At 36.9% G+C, this 18,881-nt stretch overlaps 1 protein-coding gene across 1 annotated transcript in view; it reads left to right on the forward strand.

The window, feature by feature from the left end:
• Positions 1-18,881, forward strand: part of LRMDA (leucine rich melanocyte differentiation associated) — a 454,278-nt gene that overhangs the window by 47,693 nt on the left and 387,704 nt on the right. The window contains exons 2-3 of the mRNA XM_075072663.1: positions 1,056-1,188; positions 12,546-12,672. Coding sequence (XP_074928764.1) covers positions 1,056-1,188; positions 12,546-12,672 — 260 coding nt within the window. The remainder of the gene's footprint in view (positions 1-1,055; positions 1,189-12,545; positions 12,673-18,881) is intronic.

Here is an 18,881-nt window from a genome sequence, read left to right on the forward strand (position 1 = left end):
AAAAAAGTGAGCAGAGGATTATTTTGAAAAAGAGTTGTTGTTTATGTAGCAGGAGCAGCTGAGAACACTGAATTGCTCTTGAATAGCTTTAGAATAATCACTATTATCTAAGCCAGTCCATTTTTAAAGTAAAAATAATATATATGTACATACAGCTTCTTTCCTGAGAGTCAGCATTTCCTTGTATATAATTGAAAGAAATAAGATTATATATAATCTTTTAAGGACTTTTATATTTTTTATTAACAAAATGAATATTTTTTTCTTCATTCAGTCAACAGCCTAGCACCTGTTCAATCTGATGTGTGCTGTGCTGCTTAAATCTAACTTGCGTTTCCCATGTTGCAGTGGATATTTAAATCTCATTTTTATATCCAAGGTGGTGATATTTCTGTAGTGAGGAATACACTTAATTTGAAAAGCCTGATCAACACCCAACTATACAACCATTTAGATGATGTTTCCAGAGTTATTTCCACTTGATACAGGATGTATACCTCATGTTGTAACACTGGGGTTTTTAAGCTGCTTTCGGTGAAGCATTTATTCATGTATACTAATTGAATAATTATCAATGCATTGTTGTGACACTCAAAGCATTTATATTCTTGTAGTGAAAGTGGTTTGTTGTGGTTTGACTCCTTTTTGTTTTAATTCATTTTCCAGTGGACTGAATGTATTAGTGATGAATGTGCTATGAAAGTAACTGTTTCCATGTAGGAAAAGTTTAATGGCTCCAGAAATGGCTTACCATTTTACCACACAGTATCCATCATTTTATCAAAGTTTTCATGTTTTGTAGTGAGCCACATGGAAAAGAGAGAAGGAGAAAAGAGTGACACAACAGCCAAGTTCTTTCAATCTGTGTTGAAAAACTGACTTAAATTTAGCCCCATTTGCCTTTGTAACAATTAATGTGACATCTTCCTGTGGGTCATAGTAAATTCAATTGCCAATTATTGAAATGTATTTTTAAATCAGTGGTAGTGCAACTATAAATGCTTTTTACAATAATGTCATTGAATCCTTAACCCACAATTGTTGACACATAACAGATTTAGAAAGCCTGCTGGATCACTTGGCTGATGTGGTGCCCTCCTTGGAATACCTCAGTTTACTAGGAAACATGGCTTGCCCAAATGAACTGGTCAGCAAGGACAAGGATGAGGATGACTACCAGAGGTACAGGTTAGTATCTTAGCTCCAAAATATGATAAGATTCATCCATTTCTTAATGCTGGATGGAGTCAGATGGCTAAAATCAGAGCATGTTCCCAAAATAACACACCTTCCTATATTCTTTAGGCAAAGGTGACTCCCTTAGGGTCAGATTCTGCAGTGTGTAGTGCCTTAGTATTTGAATAACCCCATTGATTTCAGTGGAATTACCGACTGGGGGCCCCAATTCAGAAAGCACATAAGTGTGTGCTTATTAAGTCCACCAGTGTCAATGGCAGTTAGGCACATGCTTAAAGTGAAACATGTTCTTACGTGTTTTCTTGAATAGAAATGAACTTAATTGTGAGCTTACGTGCTCTCTTTAGTTCACCTCAGAGCCAGGCATTACTCACTGTGTGAGTAAGGGTGGCTGAATCTGGTGATTAAAATAATTAGCTTATCGTAGATCTCCATTCTTTTTTCCTGAAAAGGAGTTATGAGGACTTGCTTCTTTCAACATATTTCAAAAGAAATCAATTAAGAATACAGAGAGGGCTCCTTTTTAGATATCACACTTCTCTGCTCCAAGACGGAGCAGTCAGAATGTAGAGTCAAACCATGAGTCTTAAATTAAGCAAAATATCCATGTGACATTTGAATGTGTTTTCATTAGCAGAAGTTTGGCAATTAACAAGAACCACTTGAAAGTGGAAGTCTGGTAAAGTGTCCCTTCTTGAGTGTAGCCCTACAGAAATGTAGCTGGGAATTAGTTATATGCAAATAGGTTTATTTTTTGAAGAACAAAATGTAATATAAAGATTAATTGTCATTGGTGATCACAGTGATTGACTCTAGATCCAAGACTCTGTGGAATGCCTGCTGAGTGATATCTTCCTTCTTGGCTGCTGCCCTCTGGCAGTGAGACATTATTATAATAAAATTCTATTTGATGTCGTCTGAGCTTCTTTGCCTCAGTCAAATATGATACTCGATTTCAGACCAATGGTACTGCCATTTTCCGCATTAGCTAACTGAAAATGGCCCTCTTTGAGTTAATCAAGAGGCAAAAAACATGGTCAGTAAGCTATCTATCCAAGTGAGAAACTGAGCTTTTTCTTCAGTATGTTATCTAAGATATTGAAAACACTGATTGTATCTTTACATGATCAAAAGTCTTATGTAGGAGGTATAGTTCAACACATGCAGTAGAAAAGATAGGAGACCTGAAAGGAGTTTGTTTGGAAGGTGCATGGATTGGAAGCAGTGGCTTATTGCTTATACTGTAGTTGGTTGAAATTTTGCTTGTGGAGTTGGCAGTAGCACAGCTCTCTTGAGTATGAACATTCTGTATTCAGTATTCTCAACTTTTGAGAATAGTTTTTAGTGCATCTTTAGCCAAAAGAAGTTAACATCTAACAATCCTACTTTTGAATTCAGCATAGCTATGGCATCTTGGTTTCCAGTAAGTAACGTGGCCTAGATTTTATAAAATATTTTCCCATCACTTTCACCCTGAAGTAGAAGGTATGCCTAATACCCAGCTTACAAAAAGCCTGATAGTGCTGTCTCTATGTAAATTTATGTGACATTTTCACTAGAGAATTGCTTAAAAATGAATGATATTTCTACAGTTTACTGTTTTTCACTTTAAGTACACTTTCTGACAATATGTCTGCTATTAATCATTTAAGCAAAAGTAATACCTTAAAGGAGCCATTCAGAGACAAGAACCCATGGTTCATTTAGTGCTGTCTGAAAAAAATCTTATTGATTGACAATCTCTGTGGTTGTGTGATGTAATATTTATAATATGTCACACAGCTATACATCAAAACAAGCATGTCTGTTTGTTTCATTTCAGTGCAAAATGTTGATTTCTGTGAGGTCAGGGTAGTTTTAGGTCACACTGTGGCAAACCACTGTGTCAGAAATGTGAAGTGACTGGATTTATCTATCTGCTGAAAACAGCAACACTGATGCTTTCTTTCCCTCTCCTTTCAGATTTTTCTGGCATTTTTCTATAAAAACAATTTTAAGTAACCGATTTTAAAGTGAATACCATACTCAGTAGTTAAATAACATATAGCTCTGCAGCTGAAATGCAAACTTCCTGGTACTTTCTCATAAGCATTCATTATATCTCATAAACTAGACTTGTCTGCATAGTGCTGTAATTTAACTACTGGGGTATGAGTTGTAGAGTGCTTGGAAGTGTCACACTTTAACTACCCTGTGTAAACCCTGCTGCTGAGAACTAAAAAGTACAGTACTTAGTTTGTGTTATTCCTATTTGAAATGGGACTACGTAAATGTGAACTAGTGACCTTTTAGTGCACACCAGCAGGGTCTACACAGGGCAGTTAGAGCACAACATATTAGATCATTGTACAGTTCACATCCCCATAGTCTCAACTGTGGCCCTGTGTAGATAAGCCCTTTAATGCATGTCTATACAGCAGTTAGACATCTCAGACTGGCCCTTGTCAACTGACTCGGGCTAAGGGACTGTTTAATTACAGTGTGGATATTTGGACTCAGGCTGCAGCCCAAGCTCTGGGACCCTCCCACCTCACAGATCCCAGGCTCCAGCCTCATACTGAATGTCTACACTGAAGTTAAACAACACCACAGTTAAACAGCTCATTAGCCCAAGTCTGAGTCAGATGGCATGGCCCATCCATGGATTTTTAATTGCAGTATAGACATATCTCTAGAGTGTCCAGACAGTATTATAATCAAAAGGTCTTCGTATGTATACTTATTATGACTACTATATTATGGAGAATATTGACTCAGTATCTACATAGGTAGGTGAAAGTTCAAAAGTTTTGCTTAAAGGGCTGTAGTCAGGTAGTTGAGGCCCAAATTTGACAGGACACATCTTGCAAAATAAATAGCATACTCACTTCCATTCCAGTCAGAGTTCAGGGTATTTAGTTTCATAGGACTCAGTGCCTTATAAAATTCTGCCCTAATTTTTTTTTAAAAAGAAAAAAAGCTTGACAAAACCTGTGTGAAATTTCAAAAACAAAAACAGTATACCACACACACCGGAGTCTTTTGTTTTGAATTAAAACCTTTATGTGCTTGCAACCTGAACATTGCTACATCCTACAGATGTGAGAACCAGAAATTAAGTTGCTAGAAATCAAGATTTTCTCAACTATTTTTGTTGTAACAAGCTGAATGGAAATGCAAAAAAGCAAAAAACTAAACCAAACAAAACCCTGCAAAAACTGACCCAGTGGTGAAAAGTCAAATAGATTTTTCAGCTTTTCAGTTTTAATTATCTAAAGTGCTGTTAGTAGCACAAGTTAAAAAAATGAATTTTAATGTAATTTTTTTAAAGTTATAGCATATTTAAATACATGTAGGATGTTATATACTTAATTTTACATAGAAATTATTCTTTCAGCAAGGCCCTGATGCTCTGAGATCTATGGCATCGAATGTGTTTAAAAAACTGTTTTTGTAAAAAGAAAAAAAGAAAAAAATCTTTGTTTTTAAATTTGTTTAGGAAGAAAAGCTATTTCTCAACTGGCACTATTGAAAATGCTGGACCAGAGTGTTTTTTGTTTTTGTGAAGATTATGTATATTTTTTTAAAATGTGTGTTCAGTTTCCTTTTTGTGTGAAATGCTATTGTTTAAAATGTTTGCCAACATTACATTTTTGCATGAGTTTATTTCAAGAAATAGTTTCTCTAATACTTTGGGGGGGGGGGAGAAGAGCAGCTCATGTGTGGGATAATTCGTCGTTAAGAACAGTATATTAAAATATAGGGGAGGGAGGAAAGCCAGAGAACATTCCAGTCCAAAAAGGATATAGAAAAAAAGTGCCTTGAAGAACAGTGTGCATTCTAAATAACCTCATCTACAGTCTCTGCTTTGAAGATTGCAAGAAAGCAAAGGTCATGACCCAGAGATCAAAGTAACAGAAGTCAACACAATAATTGCTGGTTGCTTCTCTTGTACCCACACTTGGTCTCTCTGGTGGGTGTATTGTTTGTAGTGAAAACTTCAAACATGTTCTTATTGAACTGTGAAAAATCATCTGGGTCAGAATGTGTTACCAAGCATTTGTTGTTGCTGTAGGTGACCTCACCTATTTTCATTAAAGTGAGATAATTGTGAGGGGTGTGTACTGTGTGTGAAGTTTTTAGTGCTTGTTCATTCTTCTTTGCTCCTTATTGACATTTCCTGGAATGGTTCATTCATTAATAGCACTGTTGATGTGGAAACAAAGGCAAGTGGAAACAAATGCCTGAGTTTATTTTAAATTAGCTTTAAAAGTACAATATGCTATCTTTGGCAGAAAGGAGTAAATGGTGATAACCTTACAGAGTCTTCTTAAGATACAGCCATAAGAAAGGAAGTTCATGCATTTTCTATAGATTAGCTTGCTGAACTAAATCAGTTGCTCTGCACGTGTGGTCCTGCAAAACTGCAGCTCCTCTTGTGAGATTTTCAGCCTTCTTGTCAATCATTGCCCTTACTGAAAGCAGACTACCTTTTTTGTTTTTTTGCTTATTGTATTTTATAAATACTATAAATTCCACATCTACGTATTTCAAAAGGACAGAAAGAAAGGAAACCTTTTCCCTTAAGGATAATGAACTATTAACAGGTGCAAACAGGCATAGGCTAATACTACTCATCTTATTGATGATAATGATGATATTTTGCCTTTCACCCAAGGCCTTTTTATTTCAACAGTGTCTGGACAGAGAGAGAGAGAGAGACAGAGAGAGTTATAACAGCAAACAATGCTGGTCAAACATTAAATAAACCCCACAACTCCCACAGTCACGATAGAGGCCAAGTAGCCAAATCTCAGTAGACAATCTAGCCCAATGCCTTAAAGTCAACCATTCATTCCCTCTGGGTTTGATTCTGATATCTCACCAGTTTTACACTGGTGTAATATAATTCGCTTCAGTGGTGTGACTCCCAATTTATACCAATGTAAATGAGAGCAGGCTCAGGCCCTTTAATCCTGCAAGTGAGGTTGTGCATGTTCATTAGCCTTCATGTTGTTAGGGTTTGAGGGGAAAAAATATAGTACTACAATAGTTGAAAGGTTCCAATGAAAAGGAAGACGTTGAAATGTTCTTAATCCAAAACGTTGCCCAGCTAGATGGTTGCACATATAGTACTAGGAATGCTAGACTTTTTTGGAAGTACAACTCTCTGTCCATCAACCCAAAATGAATTTTGTGCCATGAATTTGTTTACAGCATAATATGTATTTTTTTTAAAGTAAGAGAAAAGGAGAAAATTAAGGGTCTTTGTATAGTTTAACCTTTGCTCTATTCCTTCATTATAGGCTCAATGTCGTGATTTTTCCTTCTATTATGTGAACTCCTATGTATCCATTTCTCCTATAATTTAGGAAGAGTCAAAGAGGCATTTCCAATGGGCAACTTCATTGGCACCCTGGAGCTTTCTTTTTAGTGTGGTTCAAGAGTGATTTTGTTCTCTTCTCTCTATGTTCTCTGGCACCATAAAGCCCAGCATATTCTGCAACTTGTGCCTGCTTTATGATGGGAGGTAATCTATGAATCTGCATCCACGTGAGAGTCCAGATGCTATGACATTGTGTGACTTTTCTTGTTATGGACTCCTTGACTCTAGAACAGAGATTTCTTAGAATTGCCAATATTAATAATGAATAATGTGTTAATGCCTGGTAATGAGCTCTGACCCCTTAAACCTAAATGGGTAATGAAATATACCTCCAAATAATCAGGGCCGTTTCAAGCTTTTTTGCTGCCCCCAGTGGTGAAGAGGAGTGGTGGAGGGGAGGCGCAATCTGTGGCACTTTGGCAGCTCAAACGGGTCACTTCATTCATCGGTGGCAATTCGGCGACAGGTCCTTTACTCAAAGAGGGACTGAGGGACCCGCTGCTGAATTGCCACTGAAGACCTGGTTGTGCTGCCCTTTCCCATTGGCCAGCCCAAGCACCTGCTTGGTTTGCTTGTGCCTGGAGTTGGCCCTGCAAATAATATAAAGTATAAACTAACACACATAAGGACCCGCTTTATTTCAGTGAGTTTTGGATCAGGACCCAGGTGTTTCATGTACATGTGTAAAACATCTTTCCTTACCCTCCTGCATGGTGTTTCTGTTGGAACCTCTTGCCCAATTCCATCTGAGGCTGGACTTTTATATATTTAAATGTCAGATCCTCTTCAAGGATCTTGTGAATGGTTGCTCTTGTCAGTTTGGAGGCTGCGAAACACAGGCTATATCTACAGTGGGTGGAGTACCGGCACTGCACATGTAGCTACATGCTACAGTGAAGGGAAGACTAGGTCCATGCTTGTGGCTGCAGTGCATAGCTATCTGTGGCAGTGAAAGGCTCAAGCAGCAGGGAAAGGCTCTGGTAGCTCCCTCCTGTCAGAGACTTTTCCTTGTTTCCAGAACCTTTCCCCACTACCTCCCCTCACTGGAGCCTTTCACTGTGGTGGGGAAAGGCTCTGGCAATGGAACACTACACTGCTAAAAATAGCAGTATAAATGTGGAAGTTGCTGCTTGGGCATGTAGAGAGCTGTGTAGGATATTGACTCTAGGGGTTCAGATGTCTAGGGCACTTGGTTCTACTCATCTAAGGTGTCTCTCATTGTTTACACCGCTGTTTATACCCATGCCGGCTGGGACTTCAATGTCTGTACTCACCTACTGCTGGAAATGTAGATGTACCTTGGAATATATTTTAAAAATCAGTTGCATAGAGCTTTCCATTTCAAATCACTTTGTAAATATTAATTAATACCCACAATATCCCTGCAAGGTAGCTAAATGTTGTTACCCCCGTTTTACAAATAAGGAAACTGACATAGAAAGTTGTGACCATAGGGACTGGAACTAGGTGTGCTGGGGATGCTACCGCACCCCATGACTTGAAGTCGTTTCCATCATATACAGGGTTTATAGTTGGTTCAATAGCTTTTAGCACCCCCACTATACAAATTGTTCCAGCACCCCTGTCTATGACTTGTCTGAGACTGTGGAGCAAGTATTGGAGACACTATTGTTATTTGTTTATTCAGTGTGTGTATATTATGCTTATAAAAGTGCAAGTGTGCGTGTTGATTTAGTATTATAACTCACATCTTCTTCAGTATGGTTCCAGTACTCTGACCTCAACACCTCTCTCAAGTATTGGTATGGAGATTTTCATCCCCAACTTTCATTAACATTGGTGGTGGAGTTGTATAACTGAATCACCAACCCGTGCATCACTTTGAAAATGTCCCCTTAATGTCTTGACAGGGCTGTGTAAAAAATGTTAAAACAATCCTAATCACATGGAACACTTATGGAATTGGTGAATGAATTTTAGTCCATATTGTCATTTCCACTTATTTAAAGCTGAGATAAAAAAGAATGTGATATTCCGTGTGCTGTTTTTTTCTCCACCTACAGCTACAAGCGATCAAGACTTCTGTTGGTCCCCTTTGTTAGTTTACTTTCCTAACACACTTGCGGAGGGGGGGGCGGAGTTTTGGATGAAAAATGATGTTGCTTTCCTTGCATAGCTGATTTCCTTTGAGTGTTTACACACCTTCCTAGCATCCCTTTCCAGAGGGCACCATTTTCCTCATCACTACAGATAACTACCTTCTTTCACACTACTGCAGAGATGGTCAGCCCCACAACAGCAGACTCAGGGCACCCACAGCAATGCTAAGATTCAAAATGATCATAAAATGCCCCAGTGAACCGCTGAACTAAAACAAAACATTCTAAACTTTGAATGAAAAAAATCCATCTAAATTTTACATTCTGTGGTATTCTTTTAACTGGCAATGGTATAAGTCTAAAGCAGTTGCAATGTGTCATGCAATTTATAGATCCCAGTGCCTGCCATAAAGTATTTTATGATAGCTGCACTCTGTGTTATTAGTAGCTGTCTTTTTCTGCAGCCATCGGTGTTTGATAATAGTCTTAAAACACCCAAAATTACTTACCTGCAAGCAACATTCCAGATAGTCCCTGTTGACAGTTTGAATAAGTTTAGTGCCCTTTTGTTGTACTTTACCTTCAAAACAAACTGATTGAACCATCAATAGCTCCTGGAAACTGACAGAGGCATGTCATCTGGGCTAACCTTCTGATAGTAGGTTATCTGTGGGAGTTAACCTCCCTGCATTGTTAACTGAAATGTTTTATGTACTATGCAACTTTAGGATACTGCTGTGATAACCTTAGTAACTAAGTCATACATCACAGCAAGGAGATTTTGTGCAACAAATAACCCTGGATAATATTTACAAGGGTTGAATTGATATTGTAGTGCTCATTCTGTGGCTTTAGTAATCTTTTATAGATCTTTTTTATGGCAAATTGGTGTTACATTTAGGCTGAATTTGCATCACAAATTTAGTTAGCAATATACTTCAATATACCCTGGAAGTCATATGCTGGACTTAAACAATCATTTCATTAAAAACCTGTGTAATTATATCTATAACATTCAGTTGTAATTTAATTTTGGCTTTTTTTAAACTGCATCATTATTGGGATACTTTACTCCTAATGGTAGATAGCTTTTTAAAGTCTGTTACAGATTGCCTTTGTGTTTTATCATCCCCTGTAGAACATCTCCCCCATTAGGAATCCCGAAAATAGTTCCGTCCTGTGACACAATTGGCTAATTATTTTTTAAGATAAGGCCCTAGTTCTGGAATATTTTTTTTTTAAATGAGTGCGAGAAAAGGAGAAAAATACTCCCATAAAAACAGTTCTTTTATAAGTTTAAGTTCTCTTAAAATGACAGAGAGACTGACATTTAAGGTTATGATCCAAAGTCAGCAAAAATGACAGGGATGTCTTCATCTGTTGTCAGTTTTGTTGCTGCCCGCTTTTTGATGGCATCATTCATTCCATCATTAAACATTTGCTGATTTTCTAATACTGATGTTTTCTTCACCTGAATATTCATCTTTTCTCACCCTACACTTAATGGATGTCTTTGCTCATTTGGAGCTTCGCTCTTGACATATTATTTCCTTCTGTACATGTCTTCGTTTGAAAGAATCTGTTGTCATCTGAGCTTTTCTGCCAGTAACACAAGATGGATGTATTCTTTTCCAGGGAAAGATACGGTGCAGCAGAATGTCAGAAAGGACTGGAAGGGCAGCCAGGAAAGATGGGAGGTGTCTGAGAGTATGGCAGTATCTCCAATATCTAGCTACACCTAACGAATTGTCTTGGGACATGTTCTACGTAGCAAACTGACTTCTCACCTTGCAGAGTTTATTACTATTATAACTATTATTCTGTTTTTATTACTTAATTGAAGTACATAGGCTGATGATTCATATTAAAATTGTAGACCATTTTAATGTGTGTCAGTGAACATTCAATTCACTTGTTAAAAATTTACAAGGCCATTGCCTCAGAGGAAAGGTGTATATATAGCTGAAAGGCAGTTTTGTGGCTTTTTTTTTTTTTTTTTTTTGGTCTAGATGCAGAAAGGTTAAATAATTAACAAAAACATTAATGTGGTGATCATGAACTCTCTTGGTCTCACAACTTGGGACAAATCTGGAATCTCTTTGAGTTAATCATAGAACTATAGGGTTAGAAGGGAATTCAAGGGTCATATAACCTAGCAAGATGTAGGATTTGTTGTCTTTAAGCCATCTATGGCCAGGTCTACACTACGAGATTAAATCGATTTTAGATACGCAATTTCAGCTACGAGAATAGCGTAGCTGAAATCGAATATCTAAAATCGATTTACTCACCCGTCTTCACCGCACGGGATCGATCCGCGCGGCTCACTGTGTCGAATCCGGAAGTCCGGTCGTCTAGCTGGAGTTCCAGAATCGATCTAAGCACGCTCTGGGATCGAGATATCGCATCCAGACCAGACGCGATATTTCGATCCCCGAGCAATCGATTTTAACGCGCCGATCCGGCGCGTAGTCTAGACGTGGCCTAAGACGGATGGCTATCCAACCTCCTTTTGAAACCTCCTAGTGAAGGAGATTCCAGGACTGAGGAGTACTTGAAGGTAACTCCAATCTTTAAAATAATAGCACTGTTTTTCTCTTTAAAATATAGCCATATGCATTGTGCAAGGTTTCCTGGGACTTCTGAATGTGTGGGAGTTCTTTCAAATGCGGGAGGGAGTCAGTATGATTACCAGTTTGACTGACTGACTGACTGACTGGTTGTTTATTGGAAACAGCTAGGCATGGGGAATATTATCAATCACCTTTCCACCCCCTGCCAGGAAAGAGTCTGGCACTTCCTCCCTTGCAAAGTCTGTTTCACATCTGGTTGACTGTATGTAAATAGCAGGTACTTGAAATAGTTGTATATTTGGTTTTGCTTTTGATTCATGCCATGCTTTCTACTTCTGTATGTAAGGAGCCAACAGTATTTTTCAAGCTAATAAAGCTTCTGTTTTTGAATCAAAACGTGCAGTCACAGAGAACTAGTAATGGGACTGAACAAGAACTTTGAATCTGAACACCTGTTCAAAATTTGGGTGTGTGTGTGTAAGAGTGTGCATGTGCACTTTGGAATCTAAACCTGAGCCAGATTTAGATGAATGGGGCCTATATCAGTAACAAGACAAAACTGGAACCTTATCTCCAAACTGTGGCGGTGTCAAAATTCCGATCTTGAAGCCACATCCAAATTATATTGCTCATACCATCTCTAGGTTAAAGTCTTGTTTTTAGTAAGACTCTTAAATGTTCTTTGATGCACAGCATAATCACTGTGTACCTTGGAATATTATCTTTAATGCAGCTGACTTTCTAGGGTATATGATGGGAAGCTGGATCAAAACCCTAATATGCAATTTACTTGATGTTGCTAATGATAATGATTGTTGTATTTGTAGCAAAAATCAAAAGTTTGAAGGTGAGTTTGTGACTGAAGACCTGAGCATTTAAAAAAAAAAAGAAAACTACAAAACTACACAGCAGGTGGAGAAGATTGTGGGTTTTTTTGTTTTTTACATAACTCCATGCCCAAATTGTCCAGCAGGATATCAGAAAACATTACACTTAACAAATTTAAAAAAAATTGGGAGTCGTGCTTATCAAACTCTCTGTATCTATTCTCTGTATTTATGTTCTCAGAAAGCTGCCTTTTCCAATTTGACCCATGTGTCATACATCACAATAATACTTCATTGGGGTATGCACCTACAACAGAGTATCCCTGGTCCACTTAGTATTGAATTCACAAAGGGAAAATATCAATTTCCTGACATAGAGTAGGCTAGATTATAGGGAGTGGGTGAAAGATTGGGAAAAGAAAGGTCATTTCAATTGTATATTTTTTTTGAGTCATATAATTTGTGAAGATGGATTTGTATGTAAATGTGGATTTTAACTCAAACGTTTTGTCATTTCTTTTAGGTATTTTGTTCTGCACAAATTAACCACCCTGAAATTTCTTGATACTCGGAAAGTAACCAAATGGGAGCGTGAGGAAGCCTTGTTACGAGGTGCCTTCATGAAAGTGGTAAAGCCCATGGATGCTAAGGTAGGAGACTATATGGAGATTACAGTATACACTGATCCCACTTACCTGCCATTTTATAAATCAGAGAAAAGTAACTATGCATATCTTTGTTAAACAGAATATATCTTTAAAACAACTATTCTGAAAGGTTGGTTAAAGCTATGTCTAAGCAATGGACAGAGACCTTGTAGGCCAAAGTATTGCTTATTGAATTAGGTGTGGGACAAAAAAACCCTTACTCTGTATTTTCCAAGATCAGAATTTTACTGTTAAATCTGATTAATGGACTGTGGTTGTTGCATCATAGTTGAAATGCTGGTTTGAACCATAGCTGATTAACATACACATGTTGCCAGGATCAAAAGAATATTTTTGCTCTTTCTAAAGATCTATAACAACTCTGTGATATGTTGGTAGAAAAGAGAGAAATTTTTCTGACACTTTGTCCCCTGCCATGCATGTTGTACACAGATGTTGATCTCAGAACTCACACCTATGGTGTTTATTGACCTTTAGTTGATACATTGTAATTTAATGTGGTGTCATATTAATGAGTGTTGATGTTGGAAAGACAGTTTCTCTAATCTATGATTCAGACTCAAGCTTTCTAATACCAGTTGCCTCAAAATTGGACGAATTGCATGCCTTTGACTCAAACAGAATACAGATGCAATTTTTCCAGTTCGTCGTCTTTCATCATTGATCAGTACAAGATAACAGCACCTTTAGTATTTCAGTGTATTTGTAGCATTACAAATATCTCTTGAAATGATTAGCTATCTACAATTCTTTTCAAGTTTATTAATCTGGTAGGTTTCTATAGGCTGTTTTCTTCCCGAAAATACATCATCAATAATTTATTGCAGATTTCCAATAATGCTGAATCATAGTGCAGCAGCAATGGAACTACACTATATTTGATGGCATAAGTGTTACTAGATAAATTCGTTATCACCAGTACAATTGCAGTAGGTAGCAAATTAATTCAGATTGATTCATTTTATAACTACTAAAATGCTAACAGTTCTTATTCAGGCGTAGGTTTGACATATTGTTTACTAAGTACCTTTAGCTCTTTCAGCTTTTATAATACAGTGGTAAGTAATTGAAATCATTTATTTTTAAGGTTTTGTGAAAAGCTTCCTCTCAGAATATTTTTTACTAAATCCTGCAAAATTCAGCAGTTAAAATGTGCTTATGCCATTTATTTTTTATAATTATTCTTTCTCTATCTGCTAGGTCATTATTAGTGAAGTTTTATTCTAATGCTATTAACAGTTAAATTCTTCATTTATAAGTCTATCATTTGTGTTTCGACTAGTGCAGGAGAAAGTGGCTGTTCAGTGTGTACCTACTTTATTGGACAGTTCTTACTTGTGTTTGCCGTTAAAACAATTGCTAAGGGTAAGGTGTTCTCATAGACAGGATCCCAACTTTATTCTTTGTATTACTAATTTATTCCACTGTGTAGTTTTGAATTAGTTGCTCTCTAAGTCTTAAAAGATAAAAACTACATTTATTTCAACAATTCTCTTAGCACAGGGTTTAAATTTAGTGTTGCTGTAGCCTTGTTGAATTTTTTTTTAAATTTTGTTACAGATTTGCTGATGTTATCTAGAATGATAAATACCTTTGTAAATGCTTTCTGATGGCACGAGTAAATATCAGTAAGTGTCCTACAGAATTGTAGTCATCATACAAAGTTATATACTATACAAATAGCCAATTTAAAATAAGCAACTGTAATTGAGTTTGAATACACCTATAAAAACAAACAATTGCTCTGGGTGAGTGTGTTTTACTATGGATGTTCAGACATATAATATGTAAGCATATTTTGCATGGGTGGAACTGTTTGTAGATGCAGTGTGTGTGTATATTTAGAGATACACTACACATATACAAATACAGTGAAAACCATTAAAAGGAACATTTTCCCACAGTTTTCACAAAATGGTACTCTAGAATGTGAAATAACTGTTGTATCGCAGAAATCATGGTGTGATGATAATTGAGAAATGATGCTTTTTAGTGGCAACGGTTGTGTGTATATACAAGTATATATGATGCTCTCCCGTTCATTTGAATGGCCTAGGGGTAAATGGACGTGCTATTAACTACATAAGACTGCATGAGAGGCACACTGTGCATTTGGATAACTAGGATTTTAGATAAAGGGAATTAATTATACTGTACATGGGTGGGGGCAAATAGAATCATAGGACTGGAAGGGACCTTGAGAGGTCATCTAATCCAGTTCCCTGCACTCATGGCAGGACTAAGTATTATCTAGACTATCCCTGACAGGTGTTTGTGTAACCTGCTCTTAAAAATCTTCAGCAATGGAGATTCCACAGCCTCCCTAGGCAATTTATTCCATGCTTAACCACCCTGACAATTAGGAAGTGCTTTCCAGTGTCCAACCTAAACAGATCATGTTGAGGTTTAAGCCCATTGCTTTTTGTCCTATCCTCAGAGGTTAAGGAGAATAATTTTTTCTCCTCCTTCCTTGTAACAACCTTTTATGTACTTGAAAACTGGCACCCTGTCCCCGCTGAGTCTTCTCTTCTCCACATTAAACAAACCCAGTTTTTTCAGTCTTCCCTCCTAGGCCATGTTTTCTAGACCTTTAATCATTTTTGTTGCTCCTCTCTGGACTTTTTCCAATTTGTTCACAAATTTCCTGAAATGTGGTGCCCGGGATAGACACAGTACTCCAGTTGAGGCCTAATCAGCGTGGAGTAGAGTGGAAACATTGCTACTTGTGTCTTGTTTACAACAGTTCTGCTAATACATCCCAGAATGATGTTTGCTTTTTTTGCAACTGTGTTACATTAGTGACTCATCTTTAGCTTGTGATAATTAGTGTAATTGGAATGTGTTGTGAGGGTTTGAATAGATGTCATATGGAAATATTTTCCTGAGTATTGGAGTACACTGAACCTGTTAGACTTATTATTCATAACAAAATCAAATTTGAAGTTAGGTTTCCTTCATTATGGTAAGCAGGAGATAGAAAAACATATTCAGCCAAAAAAAATAATAATCCAAGGCAGATTGACAAACTGGAAAAGGCTGTGATGTGTCATTTTATTCTTTCCATAAAATAAATGGGAGAGCCGAATGACCCACTAAGAACAACACAAGAAATGAGAATAAAGTCAGGACATTTTCATCAACCAGCTTTTATTTACACAAATGCAGAAGTATTTGGCAATCATAAGTCTTTGCAAAGTCATAAATATTTTATGTTGTATAAATTCCTATACTTACATTTACGTCTCAGGTTTTTATTTCTTTAACAAGACACTGCACTTGCTTGTGCTCTGCTTCATTTCATCCTTTGTTGTTTAAAATGCATCTGTTTGTGATGTGACTGTCTGATAGAGAGATGCAGTCATTCATTAGAAAACAGTTTAGTGTTACAATGTACTGTTCCATCTCTCCACGTATAGTGAGCTAAACTTCATTACTCTGTGATGTTTTTATTTTCCTCTGTCAAAATATTGAATGTTGTATCATGCTTGATTTTAATAAAAATCTTGTAAGCCTGGCTGGATAAGGGGCATTGAGCCAGATGAGGAAGCCTCATTTAATGACCAGACTGTGACCTCATTTCACTGGCATAAGTGTAGATCAAAGTGGAAGATGCCTGTCCAGCGTGAAGTATGTTGCTGGGCATGACAGCACTTCAAATCAGAACGACAGCTTAAGAATACGACAGTCAAAATTGCTTAATTATGTCCCAGCTTTGTAATTATTCATCCCTGCTCCTGCAAAGAGCTCAGTTGTCATTTCTTTGACATAATTATTTAAAGCTGTACCCTCCTTCTGTTTATAGCTTGTCTATGAATTTTGCTACCAAGTGTTTCATCTTTAAGGTCTTAAAAATGCAAAACAGGGCAGGGTTAAATGGGCGCAGTTGAAAATCCTGCATTCCCCCTGTTTGTACATTGCTTATGAGCATGAGTAAACAAAATTAATGGATGAAGCATCAGAAAACTGGGTATATTCGTTTGAAAAAAGCCTACCCGTTTGTTTAATTCTTCATCCACTTTGTATCACATTGGTTCGAGTTTTATATATCCTAAACATATATCCCCACATGCGCGGAGTGTGTCTGTGTGTGTGTATGTGTGTGTGTGTGTGTGTGTATATATATGTGTGTGTGTATATGTATATATACGCATATAAATCTTAGTCCATGACACACATATATACACCACATTTTTGTATGCTCTGCGTAATATTATGTTTATTTTTTGCAACATATGCATTTTGCTACTCTAACAAATTGCCAGTGAAACCAACACTTTTTTGTTTCTCTTACTGCATTTTAACTTTATCTGTTTTCTCAGTTATGCTTATACTAACAGATAATGTGAAGAGGCTGCACATGAGTTAGTCTTGTGATTTAAGCTTGTTGGATCAAATACTCCTCTGGTATAAATCAGTGCAGCCCCAGTGAAGTGACTTCATGTCCGTGGAGCTATATCAGTTTACTCCAACTGAGCATCTGGCCCATTATGTTCAAAAGATTGAAATTCATTTATTTTAAAATGGCTTTTATTTTGTGATTATTTTTCAAATATTTTACTCTTCACCTGTAGTCTCAAAACCGGTCATAGATTGCTTTTTGTGAATACATAAAAGAAGCTAATTAAGCAACAAGGTAGGTTGAGGTTATGGCTGCATTTCATGGGATGAGGTCATCTAACTTTTGTTCTCGCTGTGCTGTTTCGATACCCATCTTCCATAGGGAGGTGGAATGTTATTTTATGATGTTCGGAAAACTAGATTTTTAGCAATGCAGCTAACACTAGCTTGGCTAAACAAAAACTGCAGTAGCTGTTAGTTTTTGATCCTATCAGTGTTTTCATGTTGCTTACCACTCACAAGGAATATTATTTTGCTACCCTAATAGTTTTAGCATCTACTTTTTCTAAAACCATTAAAATCAAATCATACATGAAGGGAAATTTGAGTGATTATATTATATGCTGTGTAGGCATAAACAAATGGTTACTAGTAAAGTCACTCAAGTTTCCCTTCATGTATGATATATATAGAGATAGATATAGATGATACAGATATATAAAATAATGCTTCTAAGACTGGAGGCATAATTCTTTGCTTGGATATGTGGCATCTGTATTAATTTGTCTCATGCACCTTTTTTTTTCTAGAACCAGAGAAGTTGGTCACTTATAAAAATAGTAAAAGATACATTAAAAGGGAGCCATTTGGAAATCTTTTTTCCCCATTATGCATGCTCATTATTTTTATTTTAATAAGCCTTCCCAGGATTCATAGACTCATAGGTCAGAAGGGACCAATATGATCATCTAGTCTGACCTCCTGCACAAGGCAGGCCACAAAACCCTACCCATACACATTTATAACAACCCCTAACCCATTGCATATGGATCTAGCACATAGCATCTACACTAACTACAGAGCTAAGGGCGCTAAAGGAGTTAAGATCTGTGAAGTGCCAGCTAGTTAAGAACTCTCTCTAAGTGATCTTTGACACACAGACTGTGAAAGTTTCTTCTGGTCCATTGTGTCAGAGTTCCATGTTCTAAAATGGTAAGCAGCCAGAGATTTAAGACTCCCAACTAGACTGTGATGCAGTAAATAATAATGGCTTCAAAGAAGACATTGCAGTAAGTCACGTTACAATCAGACATACTGAAGCATCCATCATATACAGTTTCAGAAGTCCCTAAATATATACTTACAGAAGAGACCCTAACACAGTGTTTGGTCAGTAGTCCATGTACAGCAATATAGGGTGTAAAGAGTACTTAACTCTTTGATTGTGTTTAAAAAAAAAAAATCCCCAGATACTTCCCACATGGAAAACTGCAGTGTCTTTTATGTCAAGGATCTGCACTGTGTAATAATGATACTTGCCTGGGCCAAGAACAACTTGCCAAAGGGTGTTTATTTTAAATTTGTCATTTTAAAATATTTCACTGTTAAAACAAAAAAACAATTAAAAATATAAATGAAATATAGCCACAGAAAATGTTTTGCAGTAATGTTAAAGGTATCAGTTAGAGCATTTAGGAACTTTGTACAGAAGACATGATGCTGTAATGGCCTCTAAATAGTGAATCATCTTACTTACCTTACGTATGACAATACTGAAGTCTAACAGAGCTGAGTTAAGGAGAGAGTGTCATCCTTAACTGAGAATTCCCTTGCTTTTGTAGCTTTAAATCAGA

The sequence above is a fragment of the Chelonoidis abingdonii genome, chromosome 15 (genome assembly GCF_003597395.2).
Source record: "Chelonoidis abingdonii isolate Lonesome George chromosome 15, CheloAbing_2.0, whole genome shotgun sequence".
Classification (NCBI taxonomy): Eukaryota; Metazoa; Chordata; order Testudines; family Testudinidae; genus Chelonoidis; species Chelonoidis abingdonii.